Source organism: Hylaeus volcanicus, chromosome 3, assembly GCF_026283585.1.
Source record: "Hylaeus volcanicus isolate JK05 chromosome 3, UHH_iyHylVolc1.0_haploid, whole genome shotgun sequence".
Taxonomy (NCBI): Eukaryota; Metazoa; Arthropoda; class Insecta; order Hymenoptera; family Colletidae; genus Hylaeus; species Hylaeus volcanicus.
Genome location: NC_071978.1, coordinates 7,187,514 through 7,205,130, shown reverse-complemented (window position 1 = coordinate 7,205,130; position 17,617 = coordinate 7,187,514). Strand labels below are relative to the sequence as shown.

Genomic DNA, 17,617 nt, shown 5'->3' with positions numbered 1-17,617 from the left:
TTTCCAAGTACAATATGAAGTAAAGGCAAAATTAATACGCGGTTCATTAAATTATGGCGAAACCACAAAAGAAGAAACAGAAGAAACGTAGGGCCAGACTTATAGATCCGGAGAAGGAGGAAGAAACTAGGAAGAGGATAGCAGCGATCGAGGCAAAGAGACAAAAGGTTATAGACGAAGTTCACCGATCATTGCATACAAGAAGAATGGATAAACGCGCTATACAAAATGCATCTTTTGAAAAAGAGGAAAGAGCGCACCAGAAACATCTTAGAGACATTAAGAAGACAGGGAGCGAGAAAATGATGTTAGAGGTTTTCGAAAAAGACTCCATATATATTGACAATTATACTACATCTGACACAGATTACCTGTTTTTCAATTGAAAAATAGTATTCAAACTCGTATTCATTCTTAACTGGAATATAAAATCAGATCCTGAATTTCGTAAACTACTCTATTGCAGTAATGCAATGACCTTGGCTTTTATACCAAGAACATCGCATATTACACAAAACAGAGTTTTCCAAATATGCAGTAGAATCTCGATTATTGTGCGAGAGTCTGTGTTGCCAATTCAAAGGGATGATTACTCAGTAACGACTAAAGTTGTAGGGGAGAAGTAACTGTGAGTTGTGATCACAGATAATAGAGATATCCCGTAAGCGGCGCTTCAGCTCATTGGATTGGTTAACTCAATAATTGCACGAATCGTGATCATCGTAGCAATTTTCAGTCCCGTTATCTTGGAACAATCAAGGTTCTACTGTGTCGAGAACTTCTGCAAACGTTCGAATCTCTGAGAGGCCCACGTGCACGCGAGACAATTCCCTAATGTTTCTCGACCTGTATCGTAGATTCGCGAAGACCTGAGCAACGTCGTCGAGACGGGGATAAAATGCGTGTACACGGCCGTGATCATACCGGAGAAAATCAAGTACGACGGCCGTTCGATTTTGTCGATTAAAGGCGTCAGATACAGATTGAGGAATAACTTGCACATGGTGGGATGGGGGAAGGAAGCAGTCACGATGAGCTCGGCGTTCGAACGAGTTATCGGCAAGCAATTGAAAAAAGGATGGATGGTGGTGCCACGGAAATCGATTTTCATGATGTGGAGTTTCCCGGAAGCGTTTCCCAAGTTGGATAGCCATATCTCTTACGTGGAGGCAGGGACAGACGGACAGCCAGACGAGAAGTCCGTCGAAGCGACAAGGAGGATCGTCAACTACTGCAAGAAGTTGAAGAGGAAGGATCTGTTAATAGTCATGCTGTCGCAAGGAATCGATGACCTTTTGTGTTGTCCGCGAGAAGAGATCACGCTGAGGGATAAGCTCAGGGTGCTGAACAGATTGAAAACCGCTGGAGCGACTCCCGAGGAAATGAATACCGTGAGGAACAAGCTATCCGCGGTTAGAGGTAGAAAACCAATGAGAGCGATGCGTTGTTCCAGAACAGTGTTTCTCAACATTTTTGGATGGATAATCAGATGATCCGTCATTTTAAAACATCAATCGCCCCACCGTGTTTCCCACGTTGAGAATCAAGGTTTTAGAACAACAATCGAATAGAACCTGCGTCATCCTACAGTCCATGTACACTTAGCCTAACGTTCATTTCAACGCAGGAGGCGACCTAGCACGGTTCGCTTATCCAGCGAGAGTCATCACACTGATCACATCGGACGTTTCCGCTGAGCCAATGAGTCAACTGTCGGGTGGACCGTGCGTCTACGATCCAAAAGATGACTCAGCCTTGCAAATTTTAGCCAAGTACAGGCTCATCGAGAGGCTACCGCAAAGCGTAAGGGAGCTGGTCGAAGAGACCATTCCATGGGAGATGGCTGCGGACAAGCAAGTGACCGAAGAGAAAAAGTACAGATTTGTCCACGAATATGTGATTGCCTGCAACGCAGACGCCATGGAATGCATGTCCATAGAGGCTTTCAAATTGGGCTTGTTTCCTCTGAAACTGAACTCTACTTGCTTCGGGGAAGTCCAGGAGTTCGCTCGCGAGTACGTCAGACTGACTTCCCTGATGATATTGGCAGTGGAGGGGAAAATCACTAGACTGGACATGTACCAGGAGATGAAAGAGAGTCCTATTTGTCCTTTGACCGACAAGAAGGTGCAAGAAATATTTCCAGCGAAAGACAAATGGGGTTTGGGTCTGTGCCTCTTGCTGGGCGGTCGACAAACCGTCAATCTCTGCCCGACGCCTGGAAAGGGCGGACCCAATCAGGAACTTGCTCTGTATTTTTCATTATATTGGTATATGCGTACAGAGCAGTTTCCAATTTTGAGAGAATACACCGTCTGGTTCCTGGGCGGCAGTTCCTACGGCCAAGACGGCAATACCAGCGCAGCTGGCGCATTTGGCTATAAGAGTCTCGGCACTGATGTTTACCCCGAATACGAAAAAGCCCTGAGCGTATATAACGAGGCCCATGTAAAGTGGTGGAAACTTAACGAGGAAAAACGCAGGGAGCATGAGATACAGGTAAAGTTTCACGTCGATGCAATATGTACTCCAGAAATTGATGACCGTAGGTATATAAGCCGACTTTATGAAAGCGGTAAAAATGAATTATCCTTTAGCTTTTCTTATACTTTGCGACAACGCTCCAGTAACGCTTTTACGTTAAAACGGCGAAATATTTTATGCGAACGAATCGTATTGTTTTGCACGTAATTACGGAAAATGCAGTCCACGATCCACGAAGTGATTTTATCGCGTTATAAGAGTAATTAAATTAAATTACATTGAAATTAAATTTCATTGTAGAAAAAAAATAAATATAGGTCGAAACATACGAAAAAGAAAATATACACAAATATACATTTTTAAGAGATCGATAAAGCAGATAAAATTAGTAATAAATTATTGTTCCCATAGCGAGCTTACAAAGAAATGAAGGAGCTTGAAGTTATAAAGAACAAGTACGCCGCCATTATTCCCAACACTGTTTTAGCAGAAAATAATACAAACTTGATGTTTCTGAGTATCAATGATCAAGATGAATTATTAGAATTGAAGACTGGAAATTATTATACTTTCACGAACGTCGGGGATCTCCATGTAATACGAATAGTTCGTTTCCAATGTAACTGCGATGGCATCTGCCACGGAAATAAAGAAACAATATGCTTAGACGAGGAATGTCCCGTCAATCTGACGTCAGATGTCGAAGAGCGCTCGAAAATACAATATTGTTGCCACATGGGTGGAAAGAAAGAAGAAATTGAAAACTGATGCACTATTCGAACCAGTTTGAAACAACCAAAATTAGTGAAACCATGAAATACATTCATTTTACAAATTTAAATAAAGATTCTTGAAACAGTTAACACTGGAAGGCGCATTGCATACAAGTATTTAAAAATTATTCCATTTAATACGAATCTTAATCCTTTGTATTTCGATTTTAATTCATTTTATACTTGCTACACATTCATTTCTAAATTGATATTAGCATAGAAGTGATACGATTTCTTCTCGATGGATGGAAATATTCATATCGATCTTAGCTTTCGGAAATTCGTATCTCTCGTTGACGAGGTCACAGGAATCATACAGAACTTTCGATGCGTGAAACTTCAATCAAGGCAATCCGTAGAATAGAAGCTTTCCAGTTCATCGTTTAAACTCCTCGGTACGCCTGGGGGCGAAATGATGTCTATTGAACGATCGGTTTTTCGAGCAGGAATGAATGGTACGAAAATCCCAAGAAGCTTATTTTGCCCTTTCTTGACATAATAGAGATCCTCTGGGCCAGCCGTGTCCCATGGGTTCGGTACCAATATTGTCCAACAAAGCCGCGGGAATGGACTCGGCCAGCTCAATGACACCTTCCTACTATAGCGCACTTGTCAGTACGTTCTTTTTGCCACTTCTTTCTGTCCAAATTGAAAATATCCCACGAGAATATCCACTTGTATATGTCTAACGTGGTAAAATTCGATTTGACCCAAACGTACCTCCCTTCGTGTACATATTAGTAAAATAGAATTTGAATCCTTTCACGTCGTAATAAATAAATACATTCGTCGACTTATACGCGAGTATTCAAGACTTTGCTAGCCTATAGCCATGTTCATTGAAATATTTAATTTTAGTTTAAAAAGGAACTGCATTGTTATATAGAGTAGCTTCACTGAATATTAAAAACACTTCAAACAACAATTGTTAAATATTTCAAATCAGCGCGATCTGTGCGCATAATCGTAGAATTTAACTGAAAATGGTGCCGACTACTAGATAGGTTATCAACCGATACAGTATCATCACAGGCATTGTATAAAATAGCATAGAATTTACTGGAAAAATGTATCACACGATCCAGAGATGCAGAACAGATATACTTAGAATAAACATAACATCCAGTGGAAGAATGTTATATACCAGTACATGCCACCCAGGAAGCTCTGGAAATCCCCTTACCATCGCGGTGACGCATCCAACGATATCGATTCAGACTGGAGTAAGAGTCTAGCGCTATTGGCGGTCAGAATTAAAACGAAGAGCTTCAGGAAATATCTTATGATAGTTAATATTTTATAAAGGCAAAGCTATCCTAGCACCTTACCAAAATGTATTAGATTCAATTCATCCTCGGTTCCTATACAAATAATATACTTACACACTTTGAAATTTGATATCTCTTACTATGCTTCATAATACAGAATTATGAAAGAAAATAGTAGATGGTAGAGTGATACATCGATTTTACTGAAACAAGAAAATGAAAGAGACTGATCTACCAACTCTGAAGAAAATTAAATAGTCTGGATTATCGAAACGTCGCCATACAGGTTGAAAATGTCTGACAGTCTTTGATCTGTCATACTTAATTTTGTACAACGTGTACTTCCTGAAATTTCTCGTGCGCATGAAACTTTGGTCCCTTGTGTAACCACTGTTCGACAATGAAACAGTCCGTGAAAAATCTCATTAGTAAGGCAAATTTGTCCTAGACTTCACGATCCGCTTCGTTTTTCAAGGCCACCGGGAAGAACAAATCTGTACCCCATCAATTATAGCTGCAGCACTCCCTCCCTCATCAATCATACAATTACGTCCCTGGATGAGGCGAATTGTAGTCCCTCGCGAAGATACGTATCCATAGGCAAGAATGCATGAAGTATAAGGTGTATAATGATCCACGAAATCTTGATTAAGCATAAAGCAGGGTATATTTCATGTGGTGTGAGGGTAAAGCAACCGAGAGGAGGTATCATCGTACATTTGCATGTCTCTGCAGAGAAGCCACGACTAAATATGCACTGCTCGTTACTCAACCAACCGCCAAGCAGCGTTGGTGAACCTCCGCCAGTTCTACCGTGCTTACACGCACTACGTCCTGCATCCGTTTACTCGATTCCGTGTTGAAGCGCCTTAATTCAAAGCAGTTTTATTACTTATGCCTTGACGTTTATCGCTCAAAATTACATGAGATTGTTTTTACCTTCTTTCTGCTCTTGTCGCGTGATACTTTTGTTTGCACGCATCTAATATGCAGAGACAGGGTGCTGAAATCAGAATGTCTTGCCACGTAGTTTTCATTAGGTATGAAGAATATATGCTGGATTCGTCATATTGACTTAGTAGTTTTTAGGTGTGGGGCATTTTAGCGATTTTATGTTAATAGAATTACTTGTGGTTGAAGGTGTCTTATAAAAGTAATTATTTATATCTGATTTATATCTGTACTGGATAACAGTGTCGCCCTGTAGAATTATTAATATCGTGAGACTTGACTGATTAGGAGTAGGACTAAAGTAGGAATAATTAGATAAATATTAATACAGTTTCCTTCTCTTATTATTAGATTCTTCTTCAATGGTCTACACCCTAAAAGCAATTAAATATTTACATTTAATATTCATGAATAATACAAAGAAGATCATATCTGATGAAATTAATAAGAAAAGACTCACTTATTGGAGAAATGACAATAATTTTTCAACGACTATAAGTCGACTATCACAGCTCCGGCACAGTCTCCGCACATAGTTTGATCGATAGCGAGGTGGACGGTTATCGCCACTCTTCGACAGCAGATTCCAAAGAATATTTACTCTATAAATAACATTGTACTATTCGTTTAATCTAAGGAAAGAAACAACATTAGTCACGAGATGACTTAAGTACGTAACCCAAGTGCAAGCATGCAAGTTAAATAAAACTTCCCTCTCCCGAGAGAGAGGGAATGGGGAATAAAGGGAAAGAAGCTCAAGGCAGTCTCCGAAGGATCTAATTGCAAGTTGCACTCCATACCCAGTTATAAGAATCTCCCGAGACTGGCTACAAACGCGCATAACGCTTCCAAGTCCAACACAGGAATATCTCTGCCGGTACAGTTCGTAATGATATAAAAAATTTAATGATACAAAAAATTCCGGTGTGCCCCCGATTAATGTCCGCGAAGCAGACCCGGTGGAGCACGCGAGGCGAGAACACACGTTGAAAGGTGTTTCGGCGTTCGTGAATAATTTATGAAGCGAATCCATTCGTTTGAAGCCGTGAAATGTGAATAAATTCGGAACATCTTTCGTCTAAGTCGGAGAAACTGTGAATAACTCGCACCGATACGAAATCACCGTTTCGTATGCATGAGCATTCGCGCCCGTTCGAAAGTGAAAATTTCAATCGATGTTTAATATTCATGCCGAATGAGTAATGTCCATTTCGATTTTGCTAAACGGAATTCATATGTCTGGTATTATCCTCTGTATTAGAATGGCGAATTGAAATGTCATCGAAATTCTTTCAAATTTTCTACAGATACGTAGTAGGCTCGATCAATGCCTACCAATCCAACAAAAAGCCGAAAATCCATTAGTGCTTATCAATATTTTATTGCAAATGAATAATTGTCAGCTAACGGTACTTTTTATATTCACCGTTAAAATGTATCGAGGTTCCTATATATGTGATTTACTGTACGCCTTTCGCAGTCAAAGAGTTAAATGATAGATTCGACGTTTTTAAATAAATGTAGACAACTTTCTACAACAAACATGGAGGATATTAATGCACGAATACTTATGGAAGTCACTGTATGTGTGCATCTTAATCTTTTTTTGTGCCATCCTAGTTATCGATATGTACTTTTGAACTTCCATTGACGTTAGTTTGGCCGGTCGACCCTAGTTAAACGAAATCCAGTTGTTCGAACCTGGGTCAGCGGTTTCGGATGTCCTGGATTGCTTAAACTCTTGAGAAAACAAACGGAACCTTCGTTTCCGCGGAGTAGGTTTCGAAGAGTTTGATTCCGCGCAATACCGATAGATACGTATCATAAAATTTACGAGGTTCGCTCCAGTTATTACACTTTCTATTTGTCATAAAATTACACACTCGTTCGTTTCTTTTCTGTTGTGAAAAAATGTCCAGTTCTTTAATAGCTATCATACTGAATTTTTATTTTTCACGTTTTAATTGGATGCTAGTATTAACTTATTGCAAGGTTTTTAAATTACAGCTCGAAAAACTCAAAAATATTCTTCTGAAAGTGATATTCCATTTGAGGCATGGTTCAATTAGCTCTAGATTCGAAAGTGTTCTCTACTGCGACACTATGGCTTAGCCATTAGACTCCGACCATAAGATTTCAATAATGCAGGAAGAAAAGAATTTACTTGCTATGTCGATAGGGATCGACTGAAAAGACCAAAGCCATTTATCCAAAAAATTGAATCCCATCATCAGTTAGCCCTAGATTCGAAAGTGATCAGACTGTATTATTATGATATACAATGTAGAATTGATATGTAGAATTCACGTCCCACACTAACAACTAACAATACTGAATGAGGACTTCAGCTTAAAGGCATTTACCCAAAAAATGTAATTCCATTGGAGGTACGGTTCAGTCAGTTCCAGCCCCGAAAGTGGCCAGTCGTGCAACTATGATTTGACCATTAGACTCTGTCCACACGAATTCAATATCCGCCGATGAAAAAAGCTCCAGGCTAGAGCGTTTTGTACGCTCCCTACGTTTTCGAGGTACACGCATGGATTATGTAGCAAACATCTGAGTAGCCCGTTCCGGTACTATTCAATATTGACATACCGAGATAAAACAATGGAAATATGTTGCGCGGGGGCAGCAACAGTCGAGGAGGTACGTAAATATTGAGTAAATTAGCATTAATCTGTTGGCGTTCGCATCGGCGCGGCGTTGCTCGGAGAGGGTGGAGGTGGTATCCGTTATAACGGTTCGAAAATCACGGCGGCTTTTCGACAGAGTGCGTCATCGTTTCGTATTTGTCGTTCGCTCGAAAGTATTGGAACGCGATACCTATCCCAAATGCCTATCACTTTTACCGATTGTGCATGGAACAGTGGGGGCGGAACACGAGATCGTCGGTCCGCTGCGCGCCAGACTGGCTATACCAATATTTCATCGTAACTGGGTCCGAATTTCGCGAGTAAAACTGAAAAGCCTGGATTTCGTTTGTCAGACAAGCACTATTTCCTTGGTATCGAGCCGCCCTTTGTTTTTACATGTCGTTGTATTGTTAAAGGACTATGAAGTCTAATAAACTTCGTTAACCCGTTCGCTACCGCCACTTCGCCCATGCTATATTTGTCGTAGCTTAACACGTTGTTCGTGGCTTTATCCACACTTTGTCAATTAATACTCACTGTAACAAAAAGCTTTCTTTTACTTTCTACAAAAGAGCTACAAAGAAGCTTCGAAGCAAACAAAGTAGTGTTAAGAAGCGCTCGCAACAGAAACTCCGAAAATATCCTATTTTTAGCATATTTCGCCTAGTTCGTCAACAACATTCCTCTAAAACAGAGATAACGTCACCATTAAAACTTAATTTGAAATTAACCCTTACCAAACGGCGGAGTTGCATTTGTTCCAATGGTTTTGAATCGAGAAACGAACCTCTGGAGAGCGACCATGATTGACACGTTACCGAAGTTAGGGGCGAAGAACACGTGTAGACACATGACGCGGCTGACATAAACCGTCAAACGTGACGGCAAGAGAACGAGCAGATTGTCCTGGACACTGTACGTGACCAGCGTGGACAGCCCTCTAATTTCCCGTGCACTGCTGGTGGAAAAGAGACCCCGTGGTTTGCCGTGCACGTATAATGTCCCAGAAAAGGAAGGATACTCGTGAGCAAAGGGAAAGATAGTGAGAATGATCAGACGTGACGTCGTTTACGTTTCTTCTTTATGGGTCGATGTTTCGAAGCCTAATCGAGCAGGAATTATAGTTAAGACAAGAATGAAGGCCAATCGTCGCGCGTCGGTTAAAAAGCAGACAAAATTAAACGAAGATGTAAGAAGAACGTACATAATTAGACTACGGATGTTTATGTGAACTCATATTTTCATATACACAGATGGAAAATTGAAATTGAAGTTAAAGTACGTTTTGCCTTCTGAATGTTTCAACGTGAACTCCCGTACATTTGCGCTTGTCATACAATAATCATCTACAGAAAAGTTTACATTTATTAACAAGCATGAATGTGATTGCTATCTCTTTTTCCGCGCCGTACATAAATTGAGAGACGTCGAGAAAACGGCGGATTCTCTTTTCTACATCCGCGGCATCCCTTTCTCTGACTTCACTTTGTACCCACGAAGAACATTTTTGCAATGTGTTTGCGAATAAACAAAACGACGGTAATCCCAGTGAACCGCTCGTGCATGCACTTTCCTTTGTTATGGGAACGCCGTTTACCCGCTTGAATATCAACCCGTAAACGAGATCCCAAAGGATCCCCGATGTCCCTGGATTTTTCCAGGGCTACTCGCAAGATTCCATTACAAAATGGCTCGTGTCAACCATTTTCCCCTTTCGGGGTTGTTAAAAGTGTTTCTCCTAAATAAGAATTGAGATATAAAGTTCCCTTCACGCTCAAATATTAAAGATCTAAATTGAACTCTAGCTTTAGGGCCAAGAATAACATCAGAGATCTCGGTTCAAGATAAATATTGATATTTCTTTCCAACTGATATTCATAAATATTTACTCGTAGCTTAGCTATCGTTTGACTTTGTCAAGCATAAACAAGATAGTGCTTCGTTTTAAATTTTACGGAGGTGTTTACCCTGTCAGAGAAATGGATAAAATGGGAATAGAAATTAAGTAAATAACAAATCTTATATTACAATGTAAGTTGAGTGTATATATCTAGTAATTTTTAAAAAAATATTCTTAGCAGAGCGTGGTTTCGATTCACGGGCCTCTGGCTCACAGGCCCAAAACGCTCTCAACTGCGCCACTCTGCTTTCCCTTGTATCATGGGCGCACAAACCTAACTTCAATAGATAGAGAACTTGTTTAGAAATACAAACTTTTTCCCTATCCTTTGAGTATGGTATCGTAAGGACACGTTAAAAACTCGTGTTTCATTTTTGCATAAGAGGCGGAACGTACGTTTACAACACTTGTGTTCACCGCGGGAGGATATCGTATGAATTGTATCCACCGGAGCACGATTGTACGGGTAATAAGTTTCCTTGGGAATACCACAGGACCACAAGATACTTTATTCCGTTTCGCATCGATCCGCGTGTTACGTTGCCACAGCATTTTATCGCGGGAAAAGAAGAGATAATTCCCTAGAAGGTCGTATACCACGCACGTAGAAAAGCTGCAAGCGGATTGTACCGAGAATACTTGGTAACTGGTTGTCAAACAGATGAACATTTTACGGTTCGCAACGTTCGTTTATAGGTAAACTGAATTTTTTACTTTAATCGCGTGAATTTTGTTTTTTTTCTTTCGAAAAAGGAACTACGTATTTTCTGATTGAACTGAAATAGGGAGCTTGGAAAGAAAACATATTGGCATGATATTTAATATGCGTTAGATTTACAAATACAATATTTTTCGTAGAAAGTATATTTGTGAATGAGTAAGAAATTATAGTCGAAACGTTCCATCTTATTTAGTTTCTATTAAAGATTGGGAATCAATATCTTACTTTTATATAGCCTTCTATTCAATTGAAGTTTAATTATAATTTTGCTCCTGTTTCTATTTTATTGAAAAATAGAGGAAACACATTCAAGACAGGAAGAAAAAGTGCCAGAAGAAGCGAAGAAAAAGTAGATACGTGAGGAAACTGACAAGAGTTTGAAAGAGTCTAGTGGAGAAGAAACTAGGAAAGGTTAAAAGAGGTTAGGAGAAGAATGGAGGGCGCGAGTGACATGGTGACATCTGGTGGAAAAAAACGAAGGTGTACCAAGAGATAAAAGAGACAATATTAAGATATTAGGTCGGTCCGTTTTTAGTGGAACGCCCTGTAGAAGAGATTCCAGTTGAAAGGAATGCTCGAAGGCAAGGAAAATCCGATCAAAACTTTCACCAAAATGCTTCCATAATATCGAGCAGAGTTTTCCTGGTCATTGCCAAGTTTATAGAAGAACAGCTTTCCAAGCGGAGAAGTATCGAGGCACAGCTATTTTAGCTTTGAACGTTGTCCTCGGTACGAATTGGAAACTTCCATCGTATGAAATTCTCCGATCAAACCCCCACTGGCAGAGATATGTGTCTTCTGTGTTGGTCAATCGTAAATAAAAATATAAACTAAATGGAATTAGCCTCCAAAAATGTTCAAGTTATGTGCGTAAATCAAAGATAAACAATTCCAAATTAATTTACAATTGATACAAAGAAAGTTATACATTTATATATTGTATATACACATTCGGAATCAAATTGTTTTCAAATAATTGTAGATGAATTTTACATTTTTCTTTGCATCTGACGGTGATATATGGAAGATTCATTTTTATAAAATGCTTGCGTTAATTTCAATGTTTATTCAAGTGAATTGTTTAGCCACTCACGGATAATTGCCTTTTTTAGCAACTCGTGAACGCTGGAATTTAGATAAGATCTCGTTTAGTCATATTATTTACTCGCTCGTTGGAGCAGCGAGAACACCTATTCAAGCATCCTTGAACTAGCGCAGTTCCAGTTCGCAGTCAGTACGACGATAAATATCAAATTGCTTAAATACCACTTTGGATGTAATAAACGATTCCGGCAACGGCTTGTGCCTAGCACGTACGAACTTCCGCGGTGGTTTAACGCTTATGCGTAAATTTGACTCATTAACGGTTACCTCGAATATGTTGCTACATACACCATCGCGCGAACTAAACTCTGGGACAATAAACTTGTTACACAAGTCCCTTCTTCTTAGTCTCTTACTTGGGCCGAAGTAAACAATTTCTATTCGAATACGTTCTTGCCCGAGATAACAAGCGCTTTCGGGAAGGTTACTTCGTGATCAGTAATTGCAAACACGCTGGCTTGTGACGTTAGGTTTATCGATTCCAAGAATTAATCGGGACGCTGTTGTCAGTTATATTTCGTCGAGCAAAATAAGTCATACTCAAAGAGCCAAGTGAGTAATTCAAATTATTGCTTGGAAGTTGAGAATAAAGAAATTATTAGTTGATTTTGTTTTCTTAAGCATTTCACTTGTTTGTAATAGATGACGAGGTTTCGTAATCCTCGACAGTATTCAATTTTATAATATAATGGTTAACTTACTCATCATTTTCTATTGACAGTACATGTTAATTTAAAAATTACGAATCAGTTACAATGTTTGCATTAATTGCTCGCCAACTAAATGAGTTAAATATTTTGTCAAGTGATTTCGTTATATTTTAGGTCAAGTAGCCTATGAATACGCGATGATATGATAGGAACGTAATTAAGAATTACGTCAAATATTTTACGTATCAAGTGTACCAAGTGTCCAAGGTTATGTGAAGGTTACAACAGTTATTATCCACAATGTAGCTGGCTTGGACCATTTATTCTCTTTCTTATGGGCGAGGGAAAGAGGCTTCCCTGTTCCTTCCATTTCAGATTTTTCTTACTTTGGCCACACCAGCAGAGTGGTCTAAGCGGCCTCAATGTCTCTATTTCCATTTATCCGCATTCCTTTTCGCAATTGTTATGGCACAGCTGTGTCGTCCTTTGAATTCCTCTACTTTCCTTAAAACAGACCAATCTTCGGGAATATTTAACACGAAAATCGTGTAATACAGGGAGTTGAAATTTAAATACTCGAGTATGTGAGCTTTGAAGTGTGTCATGTAAAATTCGAAACCTGGAGCAAAGAATAAACCACGATTTTAGATGACAACTTTATATACGTTTTTATTTATATTAACAAGAAATGTTAAAATATTAAATATCTAAAATGGTTACTGTAAAAGAGACTTTTACATTCAAATAATAATTATAAACGTAAATTTTTGTCCTTAAAGGGACTGAACGTAACCAGAAATTTCATTTTCATTTATTATCTGAAAAATGTTTACGATATGTTCGCTACACGAAAAATCTATAAAGCCAATATCCGTAAGGTACGACAATTTGTTTACTCGTTATCTACTTTTAAAACCAGCCTGAATTAATGATCACGCTTTGATACGTTGAAGCTTTGTGACCAAGAGAAACCAATATTTAGTCTTCGATTGGATATTGTAGGTACAAGTGTACAATATTTTATTGTTCATACGAATTCTATACTAAAATATGTACACCTGATTTCATTCGCCTACTTCCTTTCGTTTCAGTAAGTGATAGTAGAAAGAATTTTCTAAGACTCCAAATTATAATTTAGAATCTGCAGTGATATTTTAGTGATTGTAACGTAATGTTTAAAAGAACCTAATAGTATTCTGATATTTAACATTCGAAGAGACCCGCGATTATTAATATTGTTATGTTTTAATATTAGTTCGTTCTTTCGGAGTTTCCAAAGTATCTTCCTCGCAATCTTCGGTCGTAGTAATTCTAAATTTAATCGTAACTTCTGACATAAACTTAGGCTCCCTCTCCTTCGCCCTAAGACCTTTTATGGTTTATGTATGCGTGCGGCAAGCATGAAGGAGGTAATAAAGGCGCCTTGGACAACTTTCTAAATTGTTCATACCCTCGAACATCCAATTCTCCTATCCTCAGGCGTGCCTTAACCTGGCACTCATGTAAATTCACGCGAGTTAATTCCCAGAGTACCGATGATAACTACAAATCATACAAATCCTGATAGCAGTTTTTAGAATTACTCGTACATGGGCATAGAATGTCATCAAAAATTCTTTATTAGATGAGACAGAATGAAGGAACATTTAAAAATATAATAATAAGATAATATAACTCACTATAGAATTTATTTACTATATTTACAAATAAGGAGTATGTAGTAAAGAAACCAAAAAAGTTGGTAGGGTAGTAGGATGGTACAAAAGGTAGTAAATTAGGGTACGAGCAAAACTGTATTTTTCATTACATGATTCTGTTCATTTATTGTGAAACGGTAAACAGATTGACATGGTACAAGGCTAAAGGAAAAATCGTGCTTGCATGGTAACTTAACTAGAAGTGGAGGTAGCATGCTTCCATTGCTCCTCGACAGAGACATCTCCATAGAAATTGAAATCTTGGAGCACACACAACAGCAATATGTTACGGAGGCTCCATCGTAAAAGAAGTGGGACGAAATCTAAAGCATAAATCGAAGGATAAACTGGACCCGACGAAGTGATCGCTTCAGCGTTTTCTTATTCCTTCTGACGTCAGCGATCGTTAAAGCGTCACGCTAGGAAAGACTCGAGGAAGTAGCATCTCGTGAAAGAACAAGCATCGCAACTGCTGGTCTACATCTTTCCGCCAATGCTCCACCGTCATCCTGAATAAGATCACGAAATTTACGGCCTACTTCCTCTGATGTAGCAAGCCATCGCTACGTCCGTGGACGTCGATTCGATTGCTTACTCGTCCGAATCGCGCGACCCTCTGAACCTTTATTCGAGAATCAGCCGAGCCGCTAACGCGACACCAACTATGCGATGTTGACGTTCGCGTTCGTTATTTGCAACATCTGAAATCAAGACGTCGAACTGTTCAACTCCAATCGAGGTGAAACTCGTTGAATCCAGGATTAAAGTCTGCCAGATCTACATATTTAAGCCAGAATATCTTTAATGTTTATATTAATAATTTTACTTAAATAATGTGATTCTTTATTATTTCGGTTTTCTTGGGGATGAAGACTTGTAAAAAAGAATTCGAATTATATGTTTCCATATATTTTATGTTTGCGTGAATAATAACACCAAAAACAGAAATTCCTACAAAACAGGTTAATATTTCGGGAATTTTTTAAAAGAAAAACTGTATAATGTAGGAAGTTAAGTCGAAATGTGTCACGTAAAATTTGACACCTGGTGTACAAAGATGCATATGGTTATAGCAGACATCTTCAGAATTGTGGAACGTTTACGTTTCTCGTCACTAGACTGCGCATATTCTTGTAATGATTGTCATTTCTCTTATGCATAACAGGGCGTCTGGAGGCAAGATTCTTTACCTAAAAACAAACAAATCAAACCGGGCTCTTCTGGTAACTGAACGGAGCGAAAGCTCTGGATTGTTACTAGGAGGGTCCGGTCATTATTAAATGAAAACAAAAAATCTTCCACTAATCATAAGTTGTTATAATGGCAGAACTGTCCCTGACTTCTTCAAATTCAAACAACAGCCCGTACTATTCTAATCACCGTATTATATTGTTTTTTATGTCAAATTTTAGAAGCATTGAAAAGAATAGTAATCATTGTTACTATACATGTTTAAAAGACATTCTTTGAGTCCATTTTCAGATTAATTAGGATCTCGTTATGGAACTTACATATTAATTAACGCCGTTTGTCTGCCACGCTAAATTTGCATAATTTCAATTTAATCTCCTCTTCTGAAGTTGTGTATGAAACTTAATTTAAATCCCATTTCTGAAGTTGTAGATGAAATATTATATTTTAAATCCTACTTTTTCTGCTGCAGGGAGAAAATCAAGTTAAACGGAGGTTGCAGGATGGTGTAACCAGTATAATATGGACGAGGTTATTACGGAAGTGAGTGAACTTAAAATTTCAGTTCCCGGATGTGAGTACATACTTTATTTATTAGTTTACTCAACGTGTGAGATGTATACTAACCGTACAGTACCTATTGTGGGATGGGAGATGATTTTTAGTAATAATGAATAGTATTGAAAGGTCTAACTAATACTCCCAAAAATGTTACAAAATGTATTTCTTCAAAATATAAGAATATTACTTATTATAATCACGAACAATCTCGTAAATATGTAATCACAAATGCTCTTTTTCCGAGTCTTAATCTTTACATTTAACATCGACTGGTCATGTAAAAAAGTGAAGATTTATCACCCATTTATCAAATAAATATAAGCATATAATTCCTTTCTTTCTGTGTTAGACCCTTGTTAAATAAGATTAGCCAATTTGATTACCTAAATGTGAGATAAGTTATACGTTTACCACCATTTAATAATTCCTTCATAAAGAGCCAACAGTCGATAAATATTCTCATGTTACAATATGTACACGCACAGTGCACGATTTAATCGCTTAAGTATTTTAATCGGTGCAGTCGGCAAGCAGACAAATAGTAGCCACGGGCTATTGGCAAAAGCGGGCTTGCGGCAAAGCTCCAATATAACTCAGACCATCTGATAGTTTCATTACTCTAGTAAATTCACCAGCCGTGGCGAGCTTCTTATGGATTCCCCTTCATCTACACATACAAACACACACAGTGTCTTTCTATGTCGGGTTCTGCGCGTGTATCTTATTCACTGGGAAAAAAAGGGAAAGGAAAATGTCAGAATAATGCATATACCGAAATCCCATGGCAATTTTAGGTGAAGCAAAATTGGTGGGGATCATTGGTCCATCTGGAGAGGAATGAGAAAAGACATCAAACTTTGTTTCGTCGAAGGATAAGCTAGAATTACCATGAACATTGGGTTCATTAAATACAAGTATACGAAAAAAGCGATGTGTGTTTTGGAGGTATAACAATTATTCATGTTGACTAGGACTTAAACTTTGGTTACCAACAGGGTCCTCTTGAGTACATTAATTTTTAGGAATAAAATATTTTAGTATAGGAATTATAGGAAGACAAATACGAAAAGTATTATAAATATTGTGAAGAGAGACTTACAATAATTCTAAGTGGAAGAGTCACGTGATTTTATTTTTGAGAGACGGATTTCCAAGTTTTTCCAAATCTCTAAGCACACCTCGGACGCCTCTATCGCGTAAGATGAAAGGACCACAGGGATAATATTAGGGAGTGAATCCAGTTTTGATGTCGCTACGTAAAAACGAGTTACCCATCGCGTTTCCTCCCGTTGTTCGGATGAAAAATCTTTGTGAAACTTCGCGCGTAAGCGTATTTGGAATACGTATCGCGTTTAACAGTTGCCGCGGATATAAGTATGCGCTTTTAACGTACGCTGCGCGCCTATAACGAGGCGTAAATATTCCCAGCCGGTGGCAGATGTTCTGTGGAGAACTTTATGGGAATGTGAATGGTCAGGGTTTATTTTTATTAGAAGTTCTTCTTTCATGTGGTGCACCTTGCTAGCCCCCGCGAGCAGAAAGGCACGCTTTTCCATCAGAAAATATTCCACCTTTTGATGTTCGGAGGCACTTCGCTTGGGGAACAACATTACGGGAATAGGGGTTATACACCAGCCAGGAGTACGTCGTTTACCACCTTCGTCCCTATGTATCGAAGTGG

The 17,617-nt window shown here is 38.7% G+C and overlaps 2 protein-coding genes across 3 annotated transcripts in view; both read left to right on the top strand.

Moving 5' to 3' along the window:
• The first annotated feature begins 53 nt into the window (after nucleotides 1–53).
• On the top strand, nucleotides 54–3,252 carry LOC128873533 (glycerate kinase-like). The gene is made up of 4 exons (XM_054117158.1): nucleotides 54–314; nucleotides 858–1,419; nucleotides 1,628–2,499; nucleotides 2,896–3,252. The coding sequence occupies exons 1-4, from the start codon at nucleotides 54–56 to the stop codon at nucleotides 3,250–3,252; spliced, it is 2,052 nt and encodes a 683-aa protein (XP_053973133.1).
• Nucleotides 3,253–12,283: 9,031 nt separating this feature from the next.
• The window catches only part of LOC128873501 (nuclear pore complex protein Nup58-like), a 57,709-nt gene continuing 52,375 nt past the window's right edge, over nucleotides 12,284–17,617 (top strand). The window contains exons 1-2 of one of the 2 annotated variants that reach the window (XM_054117114.1): nucleotides 12,284–12,389; nucleotides 15,848–15,918. In XM_054117114.1, coding sequence (XP_053973089.1) covers nucleotides 15,898–15,918 — 21 coding nt within the window. In that variant the 5' untranslated portion in view covers nucleotides 12,284–12,389; nucleotides 15,848–15,897. Of the gene's footprint in view, nucleotides 12,390–15,847; nucleotides 15,950–17,617 lie in introns of both variants that reach the window. The other variant, XM_054117115.1, reaches the window with a different exon arrangement.